This window comes from Megascapheus bottae, chromosome 17, assembly GCF_031878675.1.
Source record: "Megascapheus bottae isolate mThoBot1 chromosome 17, mThoBot2.hap1, whole genome shotgun sequence".
In the NCBI taxonomy this organism is placed as follows: domain Eukaryota; kingdom Metazoa; phylum Chordata; class Mammalia; order Rodentia; family Geomyidae; genus Megascapheus; species Megascapheus bottae.
The window spans coordinates 42,072,917-42,082,572 of record NC_143525.1 but is presented as its reverse complement, the minus strand read 5'-3'; the positions used below and the strand labels follow the sequence as shown (position 1 = coordinate 42,082,572).

The 9,656-nt window shown below is 48.9% G+C and overlaps 1 protein-coding gene across 2 annotated transcripts; it reads right to left on the bottom strand.

Moving 5' to 3' along the window:
• Window positions 1-352: 352 nt before the first annotated feature.
• On the bottom strand, window positions 353-8,783 carry Dynll2 (dynein light chain LC8-type 2). 2 transcript variants are annotated; one of them, XM_090351099.1, is made up of 3 exons: window positions 8,688-8,783; window positions 3,600-3,738; window positions 353-741 (listed from the first exon to the last, which is right to left on the bottom strand). In XM_090351099.1, the coding sequence occupies exons 2-3, from the start codon at window positions 3,729-3,731 to the stop codon at window positions 604-606; spliced, it is 270 nt and encodes an 89-aa protein (XP_090207225.1). In that variant the 5' UTR covers window positions 3,732-3,738; window positions 8,688-8,783; the 3' UTR covers window positions 353-603. The 2 variants fall into 2 exon arrangements, with proteins under 2 accessions (XP_090207225.1, XP_090207224.1); XM_090351098.1 differs by lacking the exon at window positions 8,688-8,783 and adding an exon at window positions 6,959-7,236.
• Window positions 8,784-9,656: the final 873 nt, after the last annotated feature.

Genomic DNA, 9,656 nt, shown 5'->3' with positions numbered 1-9,656 from the left:
CCCCACTCCCACACACCACAGAGGAACACATTGCAGGGCCCCTTAAAGAATCCACCCCCACCCCACATCCTGCCCTAAGCCGTAAAATCACAGTTCAGTGGAATATTTTCCCTGGTACTAGATCAATTCCCCCATCCTCCTTCCTACCACTCTCTTCTTGCCAATCCTAATGAGTCCTCCAGCAGCATCTACCACCAGAAGAGGTAGCTGCCGTTAGTTCTACCTCCAGATATCTGTTTCTTTTCCTCAGCCTTCCTGGTCTTTGAGGCTTTCTTGAGGACCGTTTATTTTGTATAGGAAGAGAAAGAGAAAAAGGAGGGGGTGGAAGAGATTCCTAGTGCAATACAACCAAAGAAAAAAAAACAACTTTTTTTTAAATCTCAGAAAATAAACATAAAGCAGCCTTCTTCCCCAGGCAACTAAACAGAAAGAAGTTTGGTTTTGTTTACTGCGACATACACATGAAATCGAGTATACAGTCCATGCAGTAGCACAGCCATTGGAGAGGACATCCTGATGCTGGCCCCAGTGCAAAACAGTCCCAGCAACGCTGCCTGCTTGCCATCGCTGCCGCCGCCGCCACTGACACCTTCCTCACAGCCACTAGCCTGACTTGAAGAGGAGGATTGCAACTTGACCCAAGTAAAAATAGATGAAGTGCTTTGTCTCGTGTGTGACATAGCTGCCAAAATTTCGACCCACAATACAATGCCAGGTAGGGTTGTATTTCTTGTCAAATTCCTAAAAATTAAAAGGGGAAGAAGAAAAATGATTAGAGGGGCTTAAAGCATTCAAAATCACAATTGGAGTCTCTCCCTCCCTGAAACTCCAGCACCCACATTCAGTCGTTATTATCCTACCCCAGCCCAGGGCCTCAGCTATCAAACCCCAGGAGCTCAGGTTCTAAGGTTGGCTAGGACACTCCTCCCCTTATCAATAATGGAACACCACAAAGCCTCCATTATTCCTGTGTGCCAACTCTCTAGCACTCTACACCCTGATCATCTCTCCTTCCTCTAGCTGTTCCACCCCCTCACACCACCACTAGCACACTGAGTGAGTCTTCAGCAAAACAATGTGAGGAGCCAATGGAATGAAGGATGATCGACTGCATTTCCATATATCATGGACAGTAGGAACTGGTTGCCTCACATAAACTAGCACTTGTAAATGTGAAAAGCCAAGACATTGAAGCAACTGAGGATCAGCTATTGAGATTACCAGGAAATCATTCTATTAACTCAATGTTAAAGGCAAGGGGCCGAGAGTTTGGCCTAGTGGTAGAGTGTTTGCTAGCATACACAAAGACCTGGGTTCAATTCCTCGGTACCACATACATAGAAAAAAGCCAGAAGTGGTGCTGAAGCTCAAGTGGTAGAGCTCTAACCTTGAGAAAGTCCAAGGACAGTGCTCAGGCCCTGAGCTCAAGCCCAGGACTGGCTGGAAGGAAAAAAAAAAAAGGCAAGCCCATATGACAAACATGTAGGCTCTAAAAATCACAACAAAGACCTCCACCCTGAGTTTGAGGCAATTCTCTCACTTCTATCAGGGGCCCAAAACCACCGAGGAGATCCCTTGTGAGTTAATTAGATAGCTTCTTTTTGTACCTCTGTGGCCTAGTCCGCAGGTTACCTTAATTCTAGATGCATGCTGCTACAACTGTGAAAAGGTAGCAACTCTCCACCATAAACTCATCAATTCTGTCAATACTGAGGTTCTCTGTCTCACATGGTGTTCCACATACAATGTTTGGCTTACTTACAGCCCCTATCACCACACAATTCCAGGAGATATTAAGAAACAGAGAAAACCAAATCCAACATCATCTTGAATCTAGACTCTGTAGGAATACAACTCTCTTCCTTGGGTCTCATTTCTCAGAAACAAAACAAGAAAGTTGGACCAGATAATCTCACTCCATGTCTATGATTCTGTATTCTCTCCCCTAAATGGGTTGATAAGGCCACCACTTAACATGAAGCTGCTCTACTGGCTCTGTACCCTCTGGTTACACACACACAGTTTGTTTCTTTCCTCTTACCCCACCCACCTAAGTAGTAAAACTCAAGGAGATTCTACCTACCATATCCTACTGGCATGGATCATCTTTTTTGAGATAATCAAAAAAACAGGTCCATGCCTGCAGTGGACTTGGGTTCTGGGTAGGAGTCAGGTGACCCAGATACACATTTCTTTCTTCTAGCTCAGCTGCTTTTTTCAGTATTAACCATTTTTATTCACACATTCACTAAAAAGATGTTCAGGAACAAAAAATGTAATTCTAGCCAGTGCAGTGGCTCACGCCTGTAATCCTAGCTACTCAGGAGGCTGAGATCTGAGGAACAAGGTTCAAAACCAGCCCAGGCACAAAAGGTCCTGAGACTCTTATCTCCAATTAATCTCTAGAAAATGAGAAGTAGGGCTTGGCTCAAGTGTAGGGTGGTAGACTTGAGCTGAAGAGCTCAAGGTCTGTGCCCAGGCCCAGGTCAACACGAAGGCCAAAAGTAATTCTATTATTAATTTTTAATTCTAATTAATTTTTAATTATATAGTCAGCTCTCTATCTGTGGGTTCTACATCTATAGATTCAACCAAGCAGAAAAAAAATTAAGTCTGTATTGAATATGAACTCTTTCTGTCGTTCCCTAACAATTCAATATAACTATTTACACAGTGCACTGTATTAGGTATTATATGTAGAGATTAAAACTTATACACAAATAATACCTCATTTTATATGCAGAACATCATTTTATATATGAGTAAAGAGGGAAGGGTGTGTCCTTCTACAGGGAACTTGGATTCCTCATAGAAACAAAGGGAATATATACTCAAGTTCATTCTTTTTCCTTAAGACTAGAGAGAGGGCTGAGAATGTGGCTTAGTGGTAGAGTGCTTGCCTAGCATGCATGAAGCCCTGGGTTTGATTCCTCAGTACACATAATCAGGAAAAGCCAGTGTGGCACTGTTGGCTCAAATACTAGAGCACTAGCCTTGAACACAAAAAGGCTCAGGGACTAAGCCCAGACCCTGAGGTCAAGCCCAGGGACTGGGGCAAATAGAAGAGAATATGCCCCAGTACCTAATTCCTTTTGTACCAAACTCCCTATCTCATGATGATTACTATAAGGATATTCTACTTTAAGTGGTACAATTTCCTGAAAAATCAGTGCTGACCTGGGCCAGTAATATTTAATTCTGAACCTTTGCTAGTCATTCCCTTCCCCAATGCTTTGTAGTCAGTAACTGTCTGTAAAAGTAACACACATCTCCAGCAGAGCTCCTATTAACAGCTCCTAGTTGAGAAGAAGGGAATGATGATGATCAAGACGATCATGATGTACTGTATTCGTGTTGAATTAAAAACTCATTTATACAACTACTTAAAAGTGTGTGTATGCATATACATATTTTTAATATATATATAATAATCGGTGATTCAGAATCACTCCCTAATTTATCTACCTGGTAAATCCCCCAGGATTTTGTTTGCATAGGATATACTTCTCTTACATCCTCTGCTCCAATCCTCCCTGAATTACAACTCACTTGCCAATCCCTCCCTACCTTTGCCAAAAGCTAGAGCTCTTTCAGCATACCTTCTTGATATAGGCAGCAATGTCCTTCTCTATGTTGTACTTCTCCATGGCCTGTGTGGCACAGTCAACAGCATCCTGTTGCATGTCCTCAGACATGTCTGCGTTCTTGATCACTGCCTTCCGGTCAGACATCGTGACACTACAGTCAGAGAAGAGAGGTGAGATTGACAATGTCATGCTCTAGGCAATAAACATGAGCTTCTGGTGGAAGGCCTCAATGGGACAGGGGAATTCAGAGGCTAAGTTTAAGGAAAACACAGACATGAAGCATTAGGACATCAAGTTCCTAAGCTTTTTAGCTGAAACTGGTCCCACCCCCTTGGAAGTATTAGTAGTAGTAGTAAAAAAAAAAAAAAAAAAAAATCAACATAATCAGCCATAAGTTTTTAATCATGTGTAAATTGAGGTTTTTCTAACTCTTAATATCTATCAACTATCAACTTCTGACACTTTAAACAACAAGTTACTCAACATTTTTTTTGCTTGCCTTGGGGTTTGAACTCTGGGTCTAGGCACTGGCCATGAGCTTCATTTTGTTGAGGGGCAGCACTCTACCACCTGAGCCACTTCTGGCTTTTTTCTGTGACTAAAATGGAAATAAGTCTCACAGACTTCCCAGCCCCAGCTAGTTTGAATAGTGATCCTCAGATCTCAGGCTCCTGAATAGCTAAGATTACAAGTGTGAGCCACTGGTGTCCAGCTAAGTTTACTTAACTTGTGTGTTTTTATATTATCTAGAAAACAGAGACTACTCAAGGGTTATCCTAGAATAAAATTGGTGGCTTAACACCTAAACAGACTATCCCTTAGGAGTAAGTACATCATTACTATCAAAGCAGAATCAGAAAATAATTCCTGAATTCCTCATTTTTAACAATGAGGTCAGTATGGTTTTTTAGGGGTTGTTAAAAGAATTAACTAAAGTTACATGAGAGAAGCTGCAAATAAGAAGTCTATATCAAAGGCTACATGCCAAATTCAGCCACCACCTCTTTTTGTAAAAATATAGTTTTATATGAACATGCTACAATAATGGCAGAGTTTAGTAGTTACAAGTACATTCTGTGGAGCCCTGTCCTATACAAACAACAAAAAAAGGGCATACACTCTGGCCCAACAAAGCCCACTAGGGAAGATAACAATAACTTTCACTGAAGTACCCACGGCTGATATGTCCCTATGAGATGGAGAAGCTAGAAGTGATGCAGTCATATGCTATCCTTCATTCTGCTTCCCTATTATTCTCACTAAAATGGTTAAAACTCAATCAATATATTTTTTGAAAGCTCTAGATTCTGAACACAGCTCTGACCAATGACTTGTCACTTCCCTGAATTTTTGCTTCCTCATGTAAAATTTATTCACTCAAAAAATATCTGAGGATAGATAGAGAAGGTATCTTATTGTTATCTTACAAGAATGTTGGGACTGGAGGAGAAACAGAGACAGCTTTTCTTTTAAAAGTACCATAAGAACAATGAACAATTATTATTTTAACAGCCATATTCCTATGTCTGCTGCTACCACAGATCACAGCATTCTTGGCGAGGAAATTTCAAGAAGCTTGGCCAGTGTTGCCTGGCTGTCTACAACATGTTGAGGTACTTTGCAGGAACAGAGGCAGTGACCAGCAAAATCCTGCCCTCTGTCCTTGACCACAGTCCCATCACACACAGAGCAACACTTCTCGTCACCTAGCCTCAAAATACCACTGTGTAGTCAGCTCAATGAACAAAAAGATGCTGGCAGTTCATGCCCCTTTGACACAAGGCTACACAGATGCCAGCCTGCTCAAGGAGAGGCCCTAAAATTCTTCCAACCACTGAATCCACTACTTCTAACCATGGAGTCCACACTAGCCTGTCCACTGGATGAACTAAAAGCACAGAAAGCATGCACAAAAGCTCCAAGCTCTGCGTCACTTCAGCATGACACTATCAAGGCACAGCATTAGATCAGCAAACTCTGCTCCTACAACCCAGAGGGGAAAAGTTAAGAGTTAACATTGCTTAAGAAAAGGTCACAAGAATCCAGTTCAAGGCCGGCCTATGTGACCTTGAACAAACATCTTCATTTTCCAAATCAAAGATTGAAATGGAAAAAAATGGGGCAACCTCTACCAATTTTGAGCAAGGTACAATAATGACATGTGATGTGGCTTTCTGTAAGTGAAGAAGTACAATGTCACCTGGTGGTCTAGTCCAGGCTACCACTCAGAAGGGGGCACTGTTTACTAATCCAGAAGTGGGGGTGGGGCCTGGTTAGAGACGATGAAGTGCAAATATGATCTTGGCACCATTTTGCCAACAAGCTCATCTGCTCCACTGCCTCATCTCCAAAGTCCAAAGGAAGAACTTTGTCACAGTAATTAAAAACCATCTTACTCTCCAGGAGAGAGCTTGCAGTTACATAATGCTGGTCTCGTGATTACAATACCAAGCTTCTTCACCCTTGGCCCCTCTGGTGTCTGATAAAGGTTAAGGTCCAACCAGGAACTACCCCTGTCCAAGGTGCCAAGGGGAAAAGGAGGGAGATGCTAGATGCCAGGGAGAAAAAGATGGGGAGATGCTAAGCCCAATCCTTCCTCCTAAGGGGGAGAAAGGAGAGGAAAAAAAAAAAAGCAAGGGACAGGGCCTCCAGATAGACGGATGGCCAGAGGGCCAGCGGCCAGACGCCTCAGTCACGAGCCAGAGGCGCCTTTGAGAAGCATGGGCTCGCCAGGGCGGCTTCCTCCTCATCCACCGTTCTGCGATTTTTGTTTTTTTTTTTAAAAAGGCTAAACTCGGAATGACACGGGCCGCCTCTCCCTCGGCAACAGCACACCAATGCCCCCATTTCCTCCCTCCGGCCCTCCAAGGGGGCCGTGCCCTCCTCCACCCCATCCTCCCCAGGGCCGCGGCCCCAAGGGCAGTCCTGGAAAGGGGGGGAGGGGAGGGAAGGCACCCGCCTCCCCGCCTCCCCACCACCCGCCCTCGCCGCCCGGCCGGGTCCGCAGGCCGCCCTCCCCCGCCAGGCCCGCGGCGTCCTCGGCGGCAGGAAGGACACCCCGGAGGGTGGCCGCGGCGACAAGAGCCGCGTCACGCCCGAGCCCTCTCCACCCGTCTTCCCCCGGCCCCCCGCGGCCTCCACGCAGCGCGCCGACTCCCGGGGTGGGGGAGGGTGGCGGTCCCGGGCCGCCCGCGGCGCCACGAGGTCCTCCGGATCACGGGGCGGCGCGACCGGCGGCCCGGGAGGGAGGGGCGCCAGCTGCCCGAGCCGAGGCTCCAGGCCTCGGGGACCCCGGCCTCGAGCGAGGAGAGGAGGCCGCAGGGGCGCCGCGGGGTGCGGCCCGGGGGGCGCCCGCACCCAGCCGCGCTCACCTTCACGGAGTCGAGTCCTCACGGGCCCCGGGGAGCCGCGATGGGCTGAGGCAGAGCGCGGACAGGGGCGGTGTCCCCTGGGCTGGTCCTCCTGCAGCCGCCGCCGCCGCCGCCGCGGTCGCCCGCGTCCCCGCAGCCCCGGACGAACGCTCGCGCCGCCGCCGCCTGCCCTCCGAGCTTCCCTTCCCCAGCCCGGGCACCCGCGCTCCGCCTCACGACGCCGGCCGGCCCGCCGCCCGCCCGCCTGCCTCGCTGCTCTCGCTGGCGTCTCGCCGCTGCGCGCTGCTCGCCGCTGAGCGCGGCCGACGCGCGGCCCCCCCTGAAATAGCGCCCCGCCCCCGCCTCCCCCCGCCGCGCGCGCCGCCGTCCGCGCTCGCCATTGGCTGAGCGCGGCCGGCCCCGCACTGCGGGCTTCTCCCCGCGCCGCTCTCGCCCCACATCTTGTTTCCTCCCACAATGCCTCGGGGCGGCGGGAGGGGGCGGGGCGGAGGGGCCGAGAAGGTGTGGGGCGGGGCCGGGGGGGAGGGCGGGAAGAGGGAAAAAGGCGGACCCTGCGCTCCCTGCCGACCTGCAGGTGGGGGACGGGAGACCCCAGGTCCACGGAGGAGAGGATGGAGATTTCACACGCGAGGAACAGGTGGGGAAGGGGTCCAGACACCAGCCGAGGAGAAGCTACCAGCCGGGGATGACCAGACCAGACGCCCCCTTTCCCCAGCGCCCCAAGTCTGAGGGAAAGTGGGGAGACACAAGCACCAGCAGCCCCAGGGCGCCTCTCCTCCCCGTGCTCAGGCTTTGCTCCTGAGTCTGAAGGCTTCTCCGCGGAGCTCCCATGTGGGGCCCAGTCAGCCTGGAGCCTCGGGCGCCATGGAGACCCCCGAGCTGCTTGCTCGCTTGCTTCTGTTTTTTAAGGACTGGGAGTTTGGCCTAGTGGTTACAGTGCTTGCCTAGCATGCACGAAGACCCGGGTTCGATTCCTCGGTACCACATACATAGAAAAAAGCCGGAAGTGGTGCTGAGGCTCAAGTGGTAGAGCTCTAGCCTTGAGAAAGCCCAAGGAGAGTGCTCAGGCCCTGAGCTCAAGTCCCAGAGTGACAAAAAGAAAAATCGCTCCCTCCGCCTGATACACTGGTGGCTCATGCCTGTAATCCTAGCTAGTTAGGAAGCAAAGATCTGAGGATGGTAGTTCAAAGCCGTCCCTGAAGGAGAGTCCTGAGACTCTTACAGTTAACTACCAAAAAAGCTGGACATGGAGCTGTGGCTTACATGGTAGAGCACTAGCCTTGAACACAAAAGCACAGGGAGTGCACCCAGGACCGGAGTTCAAGCCCCTGTACCAGCACACACACACACACCACTCCTCCATATCACTCACTTTATAGACAGAACCAAGCTCTAGAGAGGTTAGAACCTTTGCCAGATCAGCTAAAGTTGGGTTACATTTGGCTAGTAGACTGAGGAGTGGTGCACACAGAGCAGTGTGTGTGCTATATTATCCTCACTCATCCCCTAAGAAAGACACCTAAGAAAGAGGTTTTTTCTTCCCAAATTGTGTCATTCACCAGGCGTCTACCTAAAGGAGTAACAAGTGTTCATCGATAGTAATTTTGTCTACACTGGGGATTAGCAAACTGCCAGGGATCGCTCCCATGCCCATCTTTCCTGTATCCATCTCTTTCCCCCTCCCTGCTCTCAATCATGATCAGCAAGTCAAGCTTGCTCTGGGCCTGACCTGCTCGGATTGGGAGCATCGTGACTTAGGGTTCAGTTCGTGTCTTGGAAAACCATCCAGGCTGGCTTCTGCTTTCTACAGCTGTCTGTTCCCATCCTCCACACAGGAGACCAGAGCCCAGTCCTGAAGGTAGCCCTTCACACAGTGGGTATTCTGACTTCAGCCTCCCCAGTTCATGAATGGGGGGTGGGGCAAAGGTGGGAAGGAAAAGGAGGAGGAAGGTTGGTTTGTTCACTGTCTTTTGCAGAGCAAGTCTGGTGAACTGCTTGGAGAAGGAGAGCTCTTTCACCAACAGCTTCTAACCCATTCAAGTCCTGAAGGTCAGAACTGCTCCCAGTTCCCATGCAGGATGTCCCCTGCCCAAGGGGCGTCCAATGGAAGGAGCTTGTGAGAGTGGAAATGGAGCCTGCACCATTGTGGGTACTTGTTTATGTACCCACACAGGGAGATGATCGGATGACCTTAAGTCTGCACCAAGGTGATTATGAGTTAGCAGTGGCCATTCAAAGGCCATGTTCCCCCTTACCTGGAGTAAAGGAACGAAAGAGTTGTAATGTTTATGATTAGGGAAATGAAACTGAGATGATGAATAGCTTGAGCAGATCTGCAGCATGGCTTGTAGTGAGGTGAAAATGGGGGACACTAAGCACTTCAACTAACAGGAGTCTTTTGAGTTGTTTGTTTTGTTATTTTTATTTTTTATTTTTTGCCAGTCCTGGGCTTGAGCTCAGGGCCTGAGCACTGTCCTTGGACTTTCTCAAGGCTAGAGCTCTACCACTTGAGCCTCAGCACTACTTCCTGCTTTTTTCTATGCATGTGGTACCCAGGTCTTCGTGCATGCTAGGCAAGCACTCTACCACTAGGCCAAACTCCCAGCAAGACTTTCGATTTTTAAGAAGTGTGGGAAGCCAGGCACAGTGGATCATGCCTGTAATCCTAGCTACTCAGGAGACTGAGATCTGAGGATCT